The sequence below is a fragment of the Vigna umbellata genome, chromosome 7, assembly GCF_029865625.1.
Source record: "Vigna umbellata cultivar VRB3 chromosome 7, Vumbellata_1.0, whole genome shotgun sequence".
In the NCBI taxonomy this organism is placed as follows: Eukaryota; Viridiplantae; Streptophyta; class Magnoliopsida; order Fabales; family Fabaceae; genus Vigna; species Vigna umbellata.
In genome coordinates, this window is record NC_142171.1 from 23,555,911 (window position 1) to 23,578,001 (window position 22,091).

The 22,091-nt window shown below is 32.0% G+C and overlaps 1 protein-coding gene and 1 long non-coding RNA gene across 2 annotated transcripts; one reads left to right on the forward strand and one right to left on the reverse strand.

Annotated features, from left to right (window-relative positions):
• Positions 1–7,257: 7,257 nt before the first annotated feature.
• LOC148195495 (uncharacterized) lies at positions 7,258–10,540 on the reverse strand. Its single transcript, XR_015780689.1, has 5 exons — positions 10,393–10,540; positions 10,223–10,289; positions 7,960–8,025; positions 7,671–7,814; positions 7,258–7,516 (listed from the first exon to the last, which is right to left on the reverse strand). It is a non-coding gene; the product is annotated as an uncharacterized LOC148195495 (long non-coding RNA).
• Positions 10,541–15,331: 4,791 nt separating this feature from the next.
• On the forward strand, positions 15,332–22,091 carry LOC148195496 (cellulose synthase-like protein E1). Its single transcript, XM_088095226.1, has 8 exons — positions 15,332–15,627; positions 15,730–16,057; positions 16,171–16,311; positions 16,414–16,548; positions 19,902–20,114; positions 20,260–20,487; positions 20,562–20,909; positions 21,531–22,091. The coding sequence occupies exons 1-8, from the start codon at positions 15,356–15,358 to the stop codon at positions 22,089–22,091; spliced, it is 2,226 nt and encodes a 741-aa protein (XP_087951352.1). The 5' UTR covers positions 15,332–15,355.

Consider the following 22,091-nt stretch of genomic DNA (forward strand, 5'->3'; position numbering starts at 1 on the left):
TCTACCACAAAGTTAAGTTAGAAACCAAACTTGTAAGCCCAACTAAGTTCAATCTTAACCAACTTTGACATTCTCGGACCACCATGACTCCTCTCCATAGTCAAGCAAGGAACCAAACCACTGCCATCAAGTCTGAGTCTGAACCAGTGTTTGCCATTGCAGGCAACTTTAAAGTTGGAAACCACCACAAACAATCCAAAATCCCAAATGAAAACGCAACCAGATCAAGAAACAAGATTTCCCAGACCAGAATTCGAACCCCTTGAGAAACAATATCAGAGCTCCTAAAAAGAATTTCCAAGCCAAAAATCCTGAGTTTAATATAACAAAAAACACCTAAATTCCCAATTCGCAATTTTTGAAACCCTAAACTCCAAAAATTTCATTTGGTTTGGGGCCTCCTTAGTTTGGATATAGGGGGGTTGATGCACTCCTTGCACTTGCTTATTTTGTAGTTCTCTGTGGTGCCTTTTCTTGGGGGAGTTGATTCGTCATCCTCAGCTTCAAAGTGATGTCCGAAGGTTTTGGGATTCGGCTACTTGGCGTGCTTATGTGTCAGGTTTTGTGAGTTTGATGGTAGATTGCACACCTAACTGGGTGCTGGAAGTAGATGTGCATGTGTTGAAGAAACCAAGCAATAGGTGATTGAACGAGGAGGAGCTTGCACGTGCTCTGTGTTCCTCCACTTGGAGGCGAGATTCGTGATGTCCAAGAACTATTTCTAGAGGTGCTTCTTCACGATCATCATACCTTAACTTCAGGTTTGTAATCTTAATTTTAATCCCAATTAAAATTTTAATCAAACTTAATTCCATTTCAGTATCAAATGGCACGTTTAAAGACATGTGAATTAAGAGAGGATCTATTTGTGAAATACCCACGTAAATACAAACTTTCGAATGGGTTTAACCAAATAATATCATATTTCGTTATTTTACATTAATATCAATATTAATCATTATCTCACGTTTTTTTACTGAATTCATGATTCCATATCTACCACAATAACATGAATTTATCAGACATTTCCATTCCAACAAGATATATTGCACAATAATTTAACAGTACATAATCTGTTCAATAGGATTTAAGTTAAAAACTTGTCGAGTATACTTTCAGGAAAGAAAAGTGCGTCACAGTGGACAACTTAAGTACCAAGTCTTTCCTTAAAGGGTTCCTGAACTAGTTTTTAACAAATTTCTTATTTACAGATTCAAAACCGCAGTATATAATATTAACACCGAAATTCAACATAGATAAATATACAGTAAGCATTAACAGTATTCACACAGAATTTCAAGACATGAATAGTAATAAAACAATACTAAATCATAATATAAAAGCATAGAAAGATTAGCTCCCCTACCTCTGAATTTTTTTCCCCGAAAACCCTCCAAAGGTTCCACTCTTCTTGCAGCTAAAAATTTCTTCCTAACTCTTTCTTCTCTATTTCTCAAGGTTTCTCACTTGATTCTTCCTCTCTTTGTGCAAAATAGTCTCCCTCCTTATGGCTATTTATAATCCAAATTTTTTACTATTCATCAATTTTTTTAATATTATTTTATTATATTAATTTTTTAATCACCACTTACATAATGTATTCATAATGAATTCTTTAATAATGACTTCAAATCTGAATGTTTTCTCCATTATCAATATTTTAAATTTAATTTTACTTTTTCGTTTTTTTTACAAAAAGGTATAAAAGAGTGTAGGTTATTTTATTGAAGGAAAAGTTGAGAGAGAGGAACACAGGAATATAAAATTGCATTAATATTTTATTGAGGAGTGCTATTGCTTTTATAAAGCAAATAACTGAACGTAAATGCAGGTAAATGCTGACATCTATAACCACTAACAAATTAGTGCTCTTAGTGCCTAGAAAATAACAAATAAATCCTACCAGTCAACATGACTTTTATTTTCCTAAAAAATAGCATAACATATTATTTTAATTTCTAAATTTCCAATAGTCATCAATCAACACTCCTCCTTGACTTTGGAACTGCAAACTCCAAGCTTTTGTCTCAAGAACTCAAATCTAGATTTTGGAAGTACCTTGGTTAGGATATCATCCACTTGATTTTCTGTTTTGCAGTAAACTAGTTTCACTTGTCCTTCTCTTTGAACTTCTCTTAAAAAGAAAAGCTTTATCTTAAAATGTTTTGTTTTGCCATGAAAAACTGGATTATTTGCAATTGAAATTACAGCTTGATTATCCACAAAAATCTTTGTGCTATCTCCTTGTTCTATATGTAAATCAGCCATGATCTTTCTTATCCAAACAGTTTGATTGACAGCAACTGTAGCAGCAACATACTCTGCTTCTGCTATTGATTGGGCTATAATTTCTTGCTTTTTGGAACTCCGTGAAAAAACTCCAGAACCAAGAGAAAAACAGTAACCAGAAGTGCTTCTCATATCATCAACACATCCTGCCCAATCACTATCTGAATATCCATGAAAACTTAAGCTTTCAACTTTGTTGAACCATATACCATAATCAATTGTGCCTTTAACATATCTAAGAATTATTTTTGCTGCTTGAAAATGAATTTCACTAGCACAATACATGTACCTTGATAACAAACTCACTGAATGCATGATATCTGGTCGGGTGGCACTTAAATACATCAAGCATCCTATTAAGGATCTAAACAGATTTTCATCAACTTTTTCAGCACCATCTTCTCTGCAAAACTTTTCTTTTTGGTTCATTGGAGTTGCAGCTGACTTACATCCTTCCATGTTGAACTTCATAAGGACTTCCTTTGCATACTTTTCTTGGCACACAAATATTTCATTTTTCTTTTGCTGCACTTGCATACCAAGAAAAAATGTCATCTTTCCAAGGTCTGTCATTTCAAAGATTTTTTCCATTTCTTCTTTAAACTTGTCAATTATCTCCTTACAATTTCCTGTAACAAATAAGTCATCAACATACAGAGATATCATAAGTACATCTTCCTTCACCTTTTTAATATATAAGGTGTACTCACTTAGACTTTTCACAAAACCTAAGCTCATTAAATGTGCATCAATTATGCTATACCAAGACCTTGGTGCTTGTTTCAAACCATATAATGCCTTTTTCAGTAGATAAACCTTGTCTTCTTGTCCTTGAAGAGCAAAACCTTTTGGCTGTTCCACAAAAATTTCTTCCTCCAAATATCCATTCAAAAATGCTGATTTTACATCCAATTGATGTATAAGTCAACCTTTTTGTGCAACTAGTGCTAGCAACAACCTTATTGTGTCTAGCCTGGCAACTGGGGCAAATGTTTCAGAGAAATCCACCCCAAACATCTGAGCATATCCCTTGACAACAAGTCTTGCCTTGTATTTGTTCACAGAACCATCAAGATTGAACTTGGTTCTATAAACCCACTTTACTCCAATGGCCTTTTTATGACTAGGTCTATCCACCAACTCCCACGTATGATTTTTTTCAATCATTTTAAGCTCCTCTTCCATAGCATTTATCCACCTCTTGTCAATCGCAGCCTCTTCATATCCACTAGGTTCCATGGCCGCAACATTACACCTTTGATAGATGTCAGAAAGCAATCTTGTTCCTTTGACAGGTTCATCATCCACATCTTCATTCTCCTCCTGCAATCTAAGCTCATTGTTGCCTTTCCAGTTCAAACAATCAAATTGTTCAAGGAATTTGTTGTCTTTCCAGCTCCAACAATCAAACTCCAAGAATTTCACATCCCTGCTAACAATGACTTTGTTATGTGGAAGATAGATCCTGTAGCATAACATATTATTTTAATTTCTAAATTTCCAATAGTCATCCATCAACAAAGAGTTTGAACCTAACAACAAAATTTTCTACCAATTAACCTACCAAAATTTCTTATTAATCTTTCCACATTTTATAAACTTATTATATTTTCCATTCACAAATAAATTTATTACTTCTAGTAATAAAATTGTTACTATTAAGGTAAATATTTTTCATGGGTCTTACACGTTCTCGTCGTCCAAGAGACATTCTCTTCCTTTCTCTCCTCTATTTCTAGGTTGCCATAGCAGGAAACCTTTCTTCTTTATTTTTTCTTGTTCTAGTTCTGTTCTTAGGGCTCCAAATTGGGGTTCTAGTTTTGAGATTCTGATATCGCAAGGTTGGGTTTTCTTTCTTGAATTGAGTTTCTGTTTTGTTTTCTCTGTATATTAGTGACGCAAGCTTAAAGTTCCATAAATATACATGCTTATAAGTTTGCATGAAACTTGGTTTAATCATTTTCGAAGTCTCTTTCTATATAGATTTGTATTAAATTGGTCTTTCAGTTAATTTTTAACTCAATTAGGTCTTTGTTTGTGCAAAATTGATTCAATTCAACCCTTATCATTAATTTAATGAACGACATCTAAGTTTTAAGTCATGACATACTAAGTTTAACGGCACTCTAAAAGTTGAACATTTGCATTGTTTACAAATTTTGATACATATTGGAAGTGTCCTATTCTAAACTAATTTCACTCTATTTTTTTTCTTCATCTAAACCACGAGACTTCAAATAATTAAAAAGTCCAATATTCAATCATTGAAAATTTTTATATTGATGCACAAAAAAAGAATGGCAGAACAAAATTAATTTTAATCAAGTCAATACACAACAAATCAAATAATTCATAATCAATAATATATATAATATTACTCAAATAAACAATTTCAAATTTTAAAAAGTTAATATATAAAACAACAAATTTTTAATAATATTTAATATTATATTATATTATTAAAATAAACAATTTCAAAATTTTAAAAAATAATACTGTATTACCATAAAATCCTAAACCCATCCATACATTCATCCATACATTCAACAAAATATAAAAAGAGGTTACCAAAACCCTAAAAAAGTTGTGTACAAAAGTTTAAAAAAAAAAAAAAACTTTTCTACAGTGGGAATTAATGGCGAAGAAAAGAGGAACGAGAACAACCTCTGTTGGAAAAACCAAGCTTAGCGGAAACGACATACTAGCAAACAAAAGTGAAAGACCAGAATAGAAGACTAGTGGAATCTTTTTCTTCGAAACACTTGCGGGCGGATATGCTTTCATTTCATCCTCTGCCAAACGGAAACACACCTGAATCGCATGAGACTCTTGACAGGAAGCCATGACAGAATTTCTGCTGTCAGCTCGTCAAGAAGTATTTCTAACAGAAGGAATGTGATATCAATAGAGTTTATTTAGAATCTTTTAAATATTTTTATTGTGCTATAACTTAAAATAAACTAATAATATATAAAAAATAATAAAAATAATTATAACAAATTAAGTTAATAATTATAAAAACTACAAATATAAAAAAAATTATAACAACTTCATATAAAATATTTTAAAATAATAACTATTTATAAAAAATCAGTAATAATTATATCTTTTTAATATTGTATTTTTTAAAAATTAATCAATAATTATATTATAAAAAATAAAAAATAAATAAAAATTGTGTAAATTAAAAAAATATCCTTGTGAATAGGTATAAACGAAATGTATGCAATTACAAATAGTTTTTTAACTTTTAAAATAATTCAGAAACAACAAATTCACATTTGTATGAACTTAATTTTGGGGAAATTTTTTTTCTAATTAAATATAAATAAATTTTGCATAAAATATGAAAATTAATAATTTATTCAGTACACCTATTTTTATTTCAGCATAATAAATAGAAAAACTTCACTCTTATAGTACAAACTTAATTCTGCTAATTTTATTAATAATTAATTATTGAGTTTCATCTTTAATGATTTTCATGCGTTTTTTTTTCTTAAATAAAAATTAATGTTATTATGCAATTAATTTTTAAAATATTTTTTATTTCTTTATTCTTTGTTTTTAATGTAAAGAGAAAATTTTGGGCTCAATAATTTTAGAAAGAAAAAAATTATCAGATTAATAATTTTTTTTAAACTTTTGTACACAACTTTTTTAGGGTTTTGGTAACCTCTTTTTATATTTTGTTGAATGTATGGATGGGTTTAGGATTTTATGGTAATATAGTATTATTTTTTTAAATTTTGAAATTGTTTATTTTAATAATATAATATAATATTAAATATTATTAAAAATTTGTTGTTTTATATATTAACTTTTTAAAATTTGAAATTGTTTATTTGAGTAATATTATATTATATTATATATTATTGATTATGAATTATTTGATTTGTTGTGTATTGACTTGATTAAAATTAATTTTGTTCTGCCACTCTTTTTTGTGCATCAATAGAAAAATCACAAAATTTGTGTTTCTAGATTAAAAACTAATTTAGTAATCAAATATATAAAACCCAATTTAGCAATCAATTATGTTTGTACTAAGGTCTCTTTTCGAGTCGACCGTCCGAGGCAATCATCAGGTCAATCATTCTGACCGACTACATGTCTAGACCGAACAACTATTCTTAGGCCAACACCAGGCCGACTACCCCGGCCGAACTACAAAAAAAAGCTTATTTAGAGGGGGTTTTATTTTCAATTTGCGGGGGTTTTTACCCTCCGCTAGATAAATTCCGGAGGTTTTTCAAACCCCCGCAGTTTGAGTCACCACAAATTATCTGCGGGGTTTTTTTTGCCCCCTGGTATCATATTCAATTTGCGGGGGTTTTTCTGCGGAGGGTAAAAACCTCCTCTATATATTCAATTTGCGAGGGTTTTTCGGCGGAGGGTAAAAACCTCCTCTATTACTGACTATTATTTTGAGGGGGGTTTTTAACCTCCTTTATATTTTTGTCACCTTTTTGTTTAATGATTATTAAAATATATAATATCGTTTTTTGTTTGATGATTATTAAAATATATAATAACTATCTATTTCCATTAATTTTTTTTTTCAATTTCAAAATTAAATAAATTTAATTTTTTTCTAAAATTATTAAATACCAAACAAATATGATTCATGTGATTAAAAAAAGATTGGAAACAGGTCTTTATCCATTGGGAATTGCTGCACTAAAGTCTAGATTCATGAATATTGAGATTCATGAATATTGCTTATATTGTCCTCATAAGATTCCACTAACCATACATTTACTCTACATAAATGAAATTATTTCTGAAATGTATATAAAGCATATGTCCTGCTGAGTGCATTTTTTGCTCTAGTAATTCATCAAAACTAAATCTTGAACTGATAGATTCATTTCATTCAGATAATCAGAAAGTTCGTAAGAAAGCAGAAACCCTTTGTGAAGGAGAAAAATATTTCTTCTATTCTTAAGCATTCAATAAAATTATTCATCCTTTGCATGTCTCTACTAATTTCATTTCATACCAAGCCAAGTATTTCCAATTTATTTAAGGATCATGTTCAGACAGGTAAGCCTTGTAAGTCATTAATAATTCCTGAAGAAAATTAATAAAAAAAAAGGAAGTAGAAAGATGCCTCATTCTTGGCAGTTATATCTCTTCCACTCCCTTGGACAGACCTCAAAGCAATTTCCAGATAGTCAGGGGGTGTTATTTTTCTGTTATCTTCTACTAGGTCCAAATAAAAGTCCTGCGAGCAAGAGGAAAGAGAAATAAGGTAAAGACTGAAACTAGATAACAAAAGTAGGCTAAAATGACATAAGGACACACGGTCAGAAATTAAGAATTTCAAGTTTCCCAAAATATGAGGTGAAACAATGACAAAAGGTTTGTAAGCAACTCACTCTAAGAAGCCAGACAAAAATAGGGGAAAATTGACCCAGTTCAGACACCGAACTCCTCCCTCCAGATGCTCTAACACGAATGTGCTTTGTCATCTGAGTGACAAGAGAAAGTCCATCAAGAGCAGCCTCATCGATACCACCCATCTACAAAAGAGAAAATAGGGAATGAATTTGTATCTTCATGAGTGGATCAACAAACTGGTCACTAAATTATCAAAATCAAAAAGTATGCAGAAGTAAAAGCACACTCAATTATACGTAAATATAAGATTTTATAAGATAACCCAACCTGGTTATAAATAAACATGCTAGACAAAAGGACAGCCAATGAGAAGATCTGGGTGCTATATGTTCCCTGTACATTAAGAAAAACAGAGAAAAAGAAGGAAAGAACATCACAACGGATGGAAATGGCTACCTACGTATACACACATAAAAATGAATCATATTTGTTTCAGTGGTGTCCTAGTCATAAATTTCAGAAAGCTCTCTGGCAATGCCTAATAAATTATATCTACCCTACGCCTAATAATCTATGCCATCCAGCCAAATACATCACACATATAAATGAGTTCGGATCTTATTACCTTTCCAAATGAGAGAACAAGCTAATGAAGATCTTATTATCTTCATTTCTAGAAATATCTTGTCTTTGCCTCTCACCATGAAGATTCCAAATAACATAATTTATGGGAAATTGTTTTAAAATCAAGTGCTCCTCAACTATGCCTCTAGCTTGCCATTTCTCAAAAGCAAAATCTAAGAATTTTTGCAAACCAATTGAGTATTCAACTGTATTTCAGGGCTTAGTTATCCAAGATTTATCCATTCAAAAATATTCCTAAACAAAATAAAATACACTAACACATGAAAAAGAATACAATATTCATGGAAAATACAAATAAATAATGAATTAGAAAAAATGAAATACTTGTTTCTACTAACCAATACAGCAAAATTTACTGGTATAAACAGCAAGGAAATAATGCTGAAACAGCCAGCAACATTACAGAAAACAGCAAGCAATCACTACTAAAAACAGCAAACAGTAATGACAGAAAGTGCAGAATGTGCAGAATTCTGATACAGCAACTGCACAAAATCTAACCAGCAACAGCAGAATAAAATTCTGGACAGTAGCAATATTTTAATCAAATGCATTATCTAGTAATACCTATGAATGGTTCAGTAAAATAGAGTAACCAATATGACCATACAGACCATCAGCCAATTCTTCCCATGAATCCTCACTATTCATACTACTTTAATTGTCCATTTACAAGATATTAAAAAACAGACAAGACAATCACAATCACATTATATCATAAACGTACCCAAACAATAGTTTAACCAAGAATCACAAGATGATAAGGTTAATAAAATTTATCCACACAATTATACACAACGTATCATGTAGTCTTTCACATTATTCACACACAAACTCATTAAACCGAATGTTCATCAGGGTATAACAATTCATTCACTCATTCAACCAAGTCATTTCAATTCAACCAAATTAATAAGAATACCATTTCACAATTTCTTTAACAATCACAAATGGCATTTCAAAGAGATTTACCTCCCCATAATCATTGTTCTACAGCAGATTAAATAAATAATCCAAACCATAAAATTACCCATCATTTTATTAACACCTAAGACAACCTACTAATACCCAACTCTTTTCATATTTCAATGAAACCTGAAACAACCACAACCTTCATCCAAAGGTACACAAATTTCCAGATTATAACAAGACCATTCAACTTCAATATGCATTAATTCAAAAAGAATTCATACAACCCAATTTAACCCTTTAAACATCCCCAAACATACACCTATTATTCCAGCTCATAATTATATCCAATATGAATATCAAGTTCTTAATTTACAATTAGAAATTAAAACACATGATATACCCATTTCCACCCACCAACTATCATATTCACTTTTCTACTTAACAGAGATAATACTCATTTAAGATTTTCATTTAGCAAAAAAAATTACAAATTAATAGAAATTATACATTATCACATTTCGAACAACCAATTCAAACCAAGATAGCTCCTGATACCAATAACACATATATCTATAATTTTTGGAACAACCAACATATCGAAACGGTTCCAAAGAATCAAACCACGAACACCAATTGTTTTCAAACGTTTACATGCAACTTATTAAAACAAGAAAGACAAGATCCCCATACCTTTTCCGAATTCTTACCACCTCCAAAATCCTACTTTTGCTTACCATCTTTGTTTCCCAATTTAAAACCACAACAAATATGGATATATCTTGATGCACTTTTGAAGTATTAAAACACATACACCACTCAATAAAATGCATAAACTTGATGAATTAGACACTTTCCAGTTAATATTCATTTGACCCTACAAAAACTGAAAGAAAACCAAATGTCGAACTCAAGTTACTCGTTGATGAAAAACATGATTGAAACTGGGAAGAAGATAACCCACTAAAGTGACGCAGAATGAACTCAATAAAACGCTGCACCAAATAAAAGCACAAAGAGTTGTAGAACGATGTACCTCCGTGACGTTATGAGCTCCGCTGTCTGTCGGTCCGCAGAACCCCCGTTGCAGGTTCGTCCACCGACTACGAATATGAAAGGAAAAGGAACCACCGGCAATCCAAAGGAGAAATGAAAGAAATGAATGACAACAGGAAATAGAAGAAGGAAGAAAGGAAGATTGCGTACCTGCGAGGGAGAAATCAGATGGAATGATTTTGCGGATGGAATTAAGGGGGGAACTGATTTTAGGGTTCAGTGGAAGGGAGAAATTGAATCAGAAATTAGACGAAAATATTGGGTTTAGGTAGATGGGTTTAAGATATGAAGGGAATAAAATTTTAGGATTGTTAAAAGAAAACTTAAAGTAAAATTTTTAGAGGGAAAAATGTAAAAGAATTAGTAAATGAAGAAAAAAGTTATATTATTATTTGAGGAGGTTATAAACCTCTCTTAAAAGGAATTAAAACTCCCACAAACATTGTCAGTTAAATAATTTAAATTAAACATCTTAAGTTGTGTTAATTTGAGGGGGTTTTTTATACCCTCTCCAAAATAACCCCCTCTAAACAAGATTTTTTTTGTAGTACTACCCCGGCCGACCATCCATACTGACTGACCATTCCGGCCGAACAGACCATATGATTAGATTACAAACGATAATAGCTCATTAAAGCCCCTAATAGAGATTAAGGAGTGATTGGGCCGCCATTAGGCCGACAAAAAATAAAAACTCATTACAACCAGTATAAATAAGAGTTTCAGATGATTTATGGGAGGTGGCATAAGATGCACTATACTAAAAAATCTGAATTTTTTAGTTACAATTTAATGACTGTACATATTATATAAAAGTCAGTTTAGTGACTATATTATATAGAAAATAATTTAATGACTAAATATATAAAGATCAAAATATCTTCACTATATTCATCTTTAAATAATGAGATTTTGTTTTTAAATATGTTCCACCTCCTTGTTTGTTTACAAAATCTTTCATATTTTATATTTATTTGTAAATTTAATTTAATGTTAAAAGAAATTATAAATAACTAAAATTTATTTTTACTATAATTTAAATTATTGATTACAATATTTAACCATAAATTCATCAATTTTCTTTATACTGTGTTTAATTTTCTCACATTAAATTACTTTTGTAAAAATAATAATATTTAACTTATTTCAATTTTTACCCATTTAATAACATTAAATAAATTTGCATTATTTGCAAATTTTTATAGTGGAAGGGTCCTATTAAACTAATTTCATCCTATTTTACTTCAAATAATTAAAAAGTCTAATATTTCATCATTGAAAATTTTTCTATCGATACACGAAAAAAAAACAATAACAGAACAAAATTAATCAATACACAACAAATCAATAATCATCGATAATAATAATATATATAAATCACAAACACACAACAAATTTTTAATATAATATTATATTACTCAAATAAACAATTTCAAATTTAAAAAAAATAATATATACAAATCTCAATCTAAAAAATAATACTATATTACCGTAAAAACAGAGTTTACCAAAACCCTAAATCCAATAAACACACAATAATAAATGAATGTTCTGCAAGTCAACAAGTTATTCATTCAAGGAGAAGAGACAAAGACATAGTCACTACTTCAAACATAACACAATACAATGGAAGAAGAACGAAAAGTTACTATTGATAGAAAAACGTGAAATGAAAATTGAGTAAAAACCAAATCAAAACAAAAGATTATAAATGAAAGAATCTAAGAATGTTAAAAAGATCAAAGTTTTGTGTACAAAAGTTAAAAAAGAAAAAATTAACTTGGTGACCTTCCTAATGATTGACAAGAAAAGAGGGACGAGAACAACCGTTAGTGAAAAAAACAAACTTAGCGACCGAAGATGAGAAAAATTGAACCGAAGAATACTAGGATAATCTTCTTTTGCCACACGGTTGCTGGGACGGTCTGCTTTCTTTATGGCAGCAGCATGTGCCACACGGAAACATTCGCGGGCGCTGCTTCCTTCCTGGAGACAGCATAACGTCTTTCGTTGGAAAAATTCGAAATAGCAATAAGCAAATGATTTTCTACCCTGTAGCGTAAGTTTTGACTCTTTTCCTTAACTCCATTTGTAAGAGAATGGATCTTTTATGGTGCAATTTTACAAAGTAAGGATCGATGATGAGGGAATTCCATGACTTGGAAACGCACTTGAATCACAAAACACTCTTCACAGGAAACCGACATAATTTCTATTATGAGGTCACGGAAAAATATTTCTGTGGTGAGCTCATCATGAGAATATTTCAGTCATGTCTTCTTTCCAAAACCCTTAGCGGTGATGTCACTACAGTTTACTTCGAAACTTTTAAATAAAAGTTATTTGACATTGACAACTTTCATAAAAAAATACAATAATCATATCAAAATTAACTTTAATACCGTTTGTTTTCGATTTTGTTCACTTTGTTTAACGTGAGATTATCCAGAAACCTAGGCAACCATCATCATCCCTCTCCATTACCAAAGACTCATAGATAATTATAAAATGATATTTCTTTTATATATATATATATATATATTATTTACTATTTCTATTTTTCTTATTTCTATTTTTTTTATTATCTATATTAATTCTAATTAATTGAAGAAATAATTTGAAAATAAAACAATAAATACAAAAATAAGTAATAACTCCAATAGAGACCGATATAATTCAATTTCACATTTTGTTCATTTGGATTTGATTGTTTCATAGCTTTATAATTCAAATTAGGTTTCTCATATACATAACTACTACAAATGAGAATATCTCTTTAACCATTTTTTCAAGACACAACAACCATGACATCACCTCTAATTGCGTTACCATCGTCACCATCTTTGAAACCTACCGAAAAACCACACCTAAATCGTGCCACCATTATCACCATCTTTATTCATGCAAAAACTGCAAAAAAAACCACACCCAAATCATGTCACCATCGTCATCATCTTTGTTTACGCAAGTAGAAAAACCACGTCCAAATTGCACCACCATTATTACCATATTTATTCACGCAAAACCTAGACCGTAATCGAGTCTCCCCACGCATATAACCACCTAGAAATCCCAAGAAATAAAACTACAAAAAGAAGAAAATATAAATATGTAATTCTTCTGAAACCCTAGGACCCGGGTGCTAAGTGGTAGCTAAGTACAACAACAACTATGAAGTGCAAGTGAAACCCTAATCCCCAAAGACCCACCAACTTTTATCGTAAGTGGTAGCTAAGTACTTGCGACAACTATGAAAGCCAAATTGCAACCCTATTTCCCTATGGCAGATTGAAAAGATGAGATAATGTGACAGAACAAGCTATTTAAACACTAACAATATATACCGTGTGTCGATAATTATTTAGACAACATCATTAAAAATAATTTAATTGAACAAAAATTAAGATCGCATTAACCCTAAAAAAAATAAATCTCACAGTAAACAAAGTTAACAGAAAAAAAAAGCATTAAGCCGAAGAAAAAATAAATAATAGTGAGAAGTAATATCAAAATGATAGCAAATTTTTTTTTCTTTGGTGTCTCATGGCAATGATTGAGCTACCCGACCATTTCACCAATTCGCACACACCATTCTTTGTCCTCACTATATATAACAATCAGTCAACACAGCTTTTCATTGTCACTAACTTGATCACTTTCTTTGTCTTCACATTGAACTACGCAACCACCATTTCCTTTCTCTTTAGATCTCATTCCTGGAATCTCTCTTTCTTCTTTCTGTTTTCTTAATCTCTTTCCTACCACATTTTACCATAATTGTATACAAAGTCATTCAGATCAATGGTTAGGTGTAAAGAGCTAACCCAGTTAAGTGTCAGAACAAAGTCTAAAATAAATTAATAACACATTTTACAATCATTTTTATTATAATCTGTTTGGAATGTGATATATATATATATATATATATATATATATATATATATATATATATAGATATAGATATATATATTTTGTTATGCTTTAAACATTTTCACCTTCAAAAGCAAATTAAACTATATACAGTACTAATTATACATTCATCTGGCTAAACATAAATATATCATTTAAATCAATCTTAAAACCTCACAAACATTTTTACTTAATAAATTTTAAAATTAATACATAGTAATTAATAATTTTCAATATAATTTTTTTACACTTGTAATGAAGGTCTTTACTTCATATATAAATAAAAAATATCTATTTTTTGTATTTTAATTTGAGTTTGACATAATTTATGAAAGAGAATTTAAGAAAAGAAAGGGAGTAGGAAAAGAAATAAGAACTCTTAAGCAAGATATGAGGAGAATGAGGTGAATACTAGAAGGTAGAGATTACTTTATGCAACATTAATTCATGTCCAAATAAATTTTGACTCAAGATTTAAAAAAACTATATAATCTATGTTCATAGAAGAATTTACTATAAATCAGAAATTATAATTAGAGGTTTATCTCTTAACAAACTTTCACTTAACTATATTATTACAACGGTCATATGAAATATATCTATAATGATGAGGAAGACAATATTTCTCGAAACAAAATTGAATAAACATAGTCTCAGAAGACTATATCTTACCAGACTGTTCAAGGCCCATTAGATCATTTAGATGTCTTATTTTATTTAATCAAATTCATCACATTACACATGTAAGCATGTATCTATGTCAACTTATATCACTTACCAAAGATTTATATCAGTACATCTTCTAAGGACTAAAGTGAACATATCAGTAAATGTCGTACAAGCATATGTAACGAGTTGGTTCACATCATTATTAAATAACCCATTTAACATTTTATCATTTTTACTAAATTTCATTCTTTTCTTAATTATAAATTCATATATAAAAAACCATTCCAAAATGACATTGGTTGTTATTGGATCAGTTACCTACTATTCCAAAATGACATGTGATGTTAATGGATCAGTTCCCTGTCTACATATCAGAGGCAATTTTATATTTTAAAAATACACTGAAATTAGTTAGAAGATTAGATTGAAATTTTAATAACTCGTGACAGATCATCGTTTGTGGCCGTATAAGAAAGAGGATTAACTCCATTCCACATGCAGAACAAGAAGACAGAAGAGTGAGTTAGAAGGCGCAATGGGGAGTGGTGAACAACAGTCGTTGTTCGAGACTAGGAAAGACAGAGCAAGACACATTCGGAGGGTCTATGCTGTCTCTGTGTTTGTGGCCATATGCTTTGTCTGGGCATTCAGACTCAGCCACATACCCGCAAATGGGGAAGCTGGCCAATGGGCATGGCTTGGTTTGTTTCTTGCAGAACTCTGGTCTGGCATCTATTGGCTCTTTTATCAAGCCCTCCGCTGGAACATGGTCTTCAGAACAACCTTCCCCAACATACTCTCTCAAAGGTTCATCTTTTCCACCTTTACTATACAAAACTTGTACAACAACCCAAACTTCCATGTTCCAACGTAACTACTCATCATTTTGTGTGTGTTTGAATTTGGCAGATATGAGAGTAGGTTGCCGGGAGTGGACATCTTTGTGTTCACGGCGGATGCTGTGGTGGAGCCACCGCTGATGGTGATTAATACGGTGTTATCTGTGATGGCTTATGACTATCCGGCTCAGAAGTTGAACGTGTATCTCTCAGACGATGGGTGTTCGGAGATAACCTTTTATGCACTTTTAGAGGCTTCTTCCTTTGCCAAGCATTGGATTCCATTCTGCAAGAGATTTAAGCTGGAACCGAGGTCACCTGCTGCCTTTTTCAACAACACTCATGCCTCAACAAAATCACACGATCATATCTATGTCAAACACTTGGCAACCATCCGTGTATGCACATATTCACCGTCACTTTTCTTTCTACTTTCATCTCGATTTCATACAATGTGCTTTGAAGACTCTGTATTCCTTGTCACAACGATGTTCTTGAATTTTATTTGCAGAAACTATACGAAGAAATGAAAAGGCGAGTAGAAGATGCAACCAAGTTGGGTGTACCCAGTGAAGCACGCTCTAAGCATAATGGGTTTTCCCAATGGGAGAATTCATATTCCTCACGACGTGATCACGACACCATTCTTCAAGTAGATTATTTAACATTCTAAAACTGTGTTTGAGAGAATCACATGTTAAATATTTTCGACTGTCTAGTAACTTGGATGCATGTTTGGTGTTGTGGTTAACAGATAGTTCTGCATAAGAACGATTTGCATGGGTCAAAGGATGAAGATGGATGTATTTTGCCAACATTAGTGTATATGGCTCGTGAAAAGAGACCTCAATATCATAGCCACTATAAAGCCGGAGCTATAAATTCATTGGTAGTTACAACCCTTTCATTTCTTAAAGAAAAATCTGCATGGAGCATGCATCTCAATTTATGTTATAAAAACCTCTAACTTAAAAATATGCGTAAGCAACTTAATTAGATGGAAAATGTTTGTTCGACAACAATATTTTGCCAACTTTTTGACAACGCCACGTGGCATTGTTTCATTGATTGGTTTTAAAAGGCTTTTTTAAAAGGTGGAATTTGTTCAGAAGGGCAATTTTGGAATGAATTTGGATAGAAACTCCTTTTAGCAGTTTATTTTTTCAGATTCACTTGCAGTTTGGTTTTCTCAACTCTCTCTCCACCATTGAAGCTTCCATCTCTCTCCACCATTGAAGCATCCATCTCTCTCCACCGTTTGGGTTCTCTTCGTTCCTCGCTTTTCTTCACCACCATTGAAATGTTGTTTCTCTCTCCCTTTTGAGTTTGAGTTCGACTTTTCTTACTTCGTTTCTTGGGTCATTTGGTCACTGTCGAGGATTTTGTCTCTCTCTCAATTTCCCCATTTTTTGATGCTGTGACTGTGGGCTCGTTGGCGGTATATATCCCTCATTTTGGAATTTTGTTGATTTTGGCGTGCATTGTCGTTGGCGACATTTTCGTGGTTATGTAAGTCTTTGGCTTTTGTCTCCCATTGTGGTTGGCGGTATTTCTCCCAAGGTTTGGGTTTTCTCACACACACCGTAGAGGTTGGTATCACCAAGGTTTGGGCTTTTTCGCACACACCATTGATTCATTACCAAACTTCACATTAGAAGTTGTAGAAACCATCAACCATGACCAACAAGGGTCCTTCATTCATAAAATCTTAAAAACACTCATAACAAACAAAAAACAATCATGGGGAGCGCGGTTGTCACACCTGGGTAGCACAGATCAGCTTTCAGTACAAAACTGCAAATTTAACCTGGTAATCGAATACAACCTTTCTTTAAGCGATTACAAGTGCATGTCTCCAGTGTGTATGGTGCAGGACCTAACCTGCGTTGCTAAGACCACCTAGGATGGGTCTTCCCTACACAGAAGACTTACTAAACTTCACACTACAAGTTGTGAAAACCATCAACCATGACCAACAAGGGTCCTCCATTGACAATATCTTAAAAAGACACTCACAACAAACAAAAAACAATCATGGGGAGCGCAATTGTCACATTTGGGTAGCGCAGATCAACTTTCAGTACAAAACTACAATTTTAACCTGGTAATCGATTACAACTTCTCTGTAAGCGATTATAAGTGCATATGTCCAGTGTGTATGGTGTAGGAACATGTTAGCTCATTGAATTGTTGAGAAAAAAGGAAAAATTCAACAAAAATAGAGAATGGGGAGCAGTGTTCATATAGCTGGGGAGTGCAGTTGAAGTTTCTGTACAAATTACCCTTTTTCCTCTGGTAATCGATTATAGGGGTCTTGTAATCGATTACCAGAGGAAAAAGGGTAATGTGTACAAAAACTTCAACTGTACTCCCCAGCTAGATGAACACTGCTCCCCAACTCTGTTTTTTTGAACTTTGCTACTTGTTTTGTTCTTAACTTTCTCCACCGAACTCCAAATGACTTGATTCTTGTTTTGTTGGAATCTAGACTCAAAGAGCTTTCCAACAAAACAAGAATCAACTCATTTGGAGTTCGATGGAGAATGTTATGAGGAAAACAACCAGCAAAGGTCAGAGGTGGTAGAAATATATAAAACGTTAACTTTAAGGAATTAACTGCACCTACTCAGATGTCCAAAAATTATAAATTAGTAGTCATTGGAAAGATATTTGAGTCTACTTTCTAATAAAAAAAGAATCACATCATTTGGAGGTCTGTGGAAAAAGTTATGAGCAAAACAACCAGCAAAGGTCAGAGGTGGTAGAAATATATAAAACGTTAACTTTAAGGAATTAACTGCACCTATTCAGGTGTCCAAAAATTATAAATTAGTAGTCATTGGAAAGATATTTGAGTCTACTTTCTAATAAAAAAAGAATCACATCATTTGGAGGTCTGTGGAAAAAGTTATGATTAAAATAGTCAGCAAAGGTCAAAGTTGACAGCATGGGTTATGCACCTCACCTCAATTGGAGAAAACCACCTATAGGTGTTTGAACCAAGGTAGTTCAAGTTCATGACAGTTTTTGCACAACTCGTAGAGGAAGAAGTTATTAACTTCTGCAATCAATTTGATCGACAACCATCTTCTTAAATTACATTTCATTGTATACTGTTATGTATCTTTTCATTTCAAAACTTGTTGTTTCGTGAAATGTCATTACGTTTTTTTATTAATGTATGTGCTTTTTAATATTGTTATAATTTTTCATTACTCAATACCCTTCATTATTTCGTTTATATTTGTTTAATATTGAAGTATTCCAACTTGAAGTGTTCCATTAATGATCCATCCATAAAACCTTCAAAAGACAGTCATAACGAATCCAAAATATTACTGGGGAGTGCTTAAGCCACGTCTGGGTAGCACTCTTCAACTTTCGGTACAAAAGGAGATTTTTCTACTGGTAAGCGATTACCAGCTCCCTGTAATCGATTACAACAACATCAGTTCTTTGTCAATGGTGCAGGAACTCACCTCTCAACCCAGAAACACCTTAACTTGGTCTTTCAATGATGACGAACAAACAACTGCAAAAATGGAGGAGGGAGAACACTGCTATGAAGAGAGAAGTTGAAATGAAATTCAAATCCCTAAAATGGAGAGAGAAGACAGTGAAAAGGAGAGAAGATAGAATTCGAAAACGAAGAGGGCAGTTTCGGAATCCAAACTTCAACCCATTCTAAATCAGATTTTAAATTAAAAAAAACATTCAAATTCGACCAATTAAAACTTGACACGTGGCGTTGTCAAATCTTTGTCAAATTGGCGTTGTTGGAATATCGCGATCCTAATTAGATTTACTTCAGCTAAAACAGATAATTCTATCCACCCAATGAAACTCACGGGGTTAAAACTTTGTTTGGTACTACAAAAGAAATAGCAAACAAGTAATATGACCGTATTATTTTCAAATCATATAGAATAATAATATTTTGCCAACCATTATTTTAATAATTACTTATGTTATAATAAAATAATAACATAAATATTTAAATTAATCAGATAATTTTTTAAATATTTTCGTGAAATTGGTATGTAAAACAAGAATTGTTAAAATATAATTATTCTACAGTTGGTGAATGACCTCGTATGATATTGTATAAGTTATTTACATTGACACATAAATGTCAATGATACATTGTCTATACATAAGTATTGCCTAATCATGTGGGTCAGTACTTTACGAAATATTATTCTGTCCTTGAATATAACATTATTTTCTTTGACCAAAATGTAGCTAAGAATATCGTCAAAGATTAGCAGAGGGAAAATCATTCTATTTCTGGATTGTGACATGTATTCAACAAATTCACAATCAGTGAGAGATGTTCTATGTTTTTTCATGGATGAACACAAAGGCCAAAGAATTGGTTATGTGCAATTGCCACAATATTTTGACAATATTGGTCAGAATGATCTGTACGGGAATGCTCTATCAGAAACTATGCAGGTGAGTTAGATCTTTTTTAATGATCATATAATTTAGTGAAAATCATATATATAATAATAATTTCTTTACTTCAGGAATAAAAAAGCAACTGAAATCACAATGAATATATATTAATTAATTTCACACTATCTCTATCACTTTGAAGATACACCTCCATGGTGAAGATGGTCTGGGTGGCCCTTTGTGCATCGGAACTTGTTGCCTTTTCAGAAGAGATGCTCTTTGTGGGAAGAAGTTTAATAATCAAGAAGAAAATGGCTGCAATGATGAGAGCGAGAAAGAAGTGGTTGAAGTAAACATGCAAAAACTAGAAGAAGAAGCAAAGGCTTTAGCAAGTTGCACCTATGAGAAAAATACTCTGTGGGGGAAAAAGGTGATTCATTCATCTCTTTTTCTACTTTGCAATCACAATCAGTATACTGATATAATGAATTTCTGTTACTGCAGATTGGCCAAGTATACGGATGTCTTGTGGAGGATGTGATAACAGGGTTTCGGATACACTCACAGGGATGGAAATCAGTGTGTTACAATCCTCCAAGAAAGTGTTTTTTAGGTGTTGCACCAACCAACTTGCTTCATACACTTGTTCAACAGAAGAGATGGGCACAAGGTGACTTACAAATTTTGTTATCTGAGTTCAGACCAACATGGTACGGTGATGGAAAGATCAATTTATTCCTACTATTGGCATATGAGTACACTATGTGTTTTGCAACCATTTCCTTGCCAATACTATATTACTCCATCATCCCTTCACTTTATCTACTTAAGGGCATTCCCTTGTTTCCAAAGGTAATAAACACCTCCTGTTCTCATTAAGAAAAATGATACTTTGAGACCCATAATTCTTTTACATTTATTTGATACTATCTTTTCTTATTTTTTATTTTCTTCTTTTTCGAAAAGAGTAATGGTATCATGATTCACTTTTACATTAATTTAACACGGAGTATAAAGATAAAATGGTCATAAAAGTATAAACTTTTATTTTTGAAAAATGTCACCTTAATTTTTTACCTTCATTTGACACTATCCTTCTTTACTTTTTATTCTCTTTTTTTTCGAAAAAGATACAAAAGTTTACATTTTTATAACTATTTTACCTTTGTACTATGTGTCAAACGAATGTAAAAGTTTGGCATGCTACCATTACTCTTTATTTTTTTAAGAAAGAATAAAATAAAAAGTAAAGATAGTGTTAAATGAATGTAAAATATTTAGGTGTGTCAAACAATCATTTTTCTTTTGAAAAACTCCAAAAATTAACTCTTTTAAGATTATTTTATCCTTATTATATGTGTTACATTTATTATGTGTCAAATGAATGTTAATGTGTGTCATGTTACCTTTAATTTCTGACTAAATACTAACATATTTGAATATTTTCTCTAAATGACATATGTGGTTGGACAGATGTCAAGCTCATGGTTGATACCATTCGTGTATGTCATTGTGGGGGAAACTATTTATAGTTTGGTTCAAAGTTTGAGTATGGGAGGATCAATCCAAGGTTGGTGGAATGGTATAAGAATATGGTTGTACTTGAAAACAAGTGCCTTTTTCTTTGCCTTCGTAGACGGCATCTTGGGATTCTTTGGATATTCAAATTCATCCTTTGTAGTCACAGCAAAGACCATAGAAGATGATGCTGCACAACGTTACGAGAAAGAGATCATGGAGTTTGGAAGCTCTTCTCCTTATTTCACTGTTCTAGCAACACTTGCATTGCTCAATCTGTTTTGTTTGCTTTCAACTTTAAAGGATTTTGTCCTTGCCAAAAGTGCTTTTTCTGGAGAGCAAATGGCACTACAAGTTCTTTTGTGTGGCGTTTTGGTTGTCATCAATTCTCCCATATACCAAGCCATTTTTCTGAGGAAAGATAAAGGTAGAATTCCAACCTCTCTATCTGTTAAGTCTACTGCATTGGCTTTCACTGCATGTGTCTTCTTCAAACTGTTCAATTCAGTAAATTGA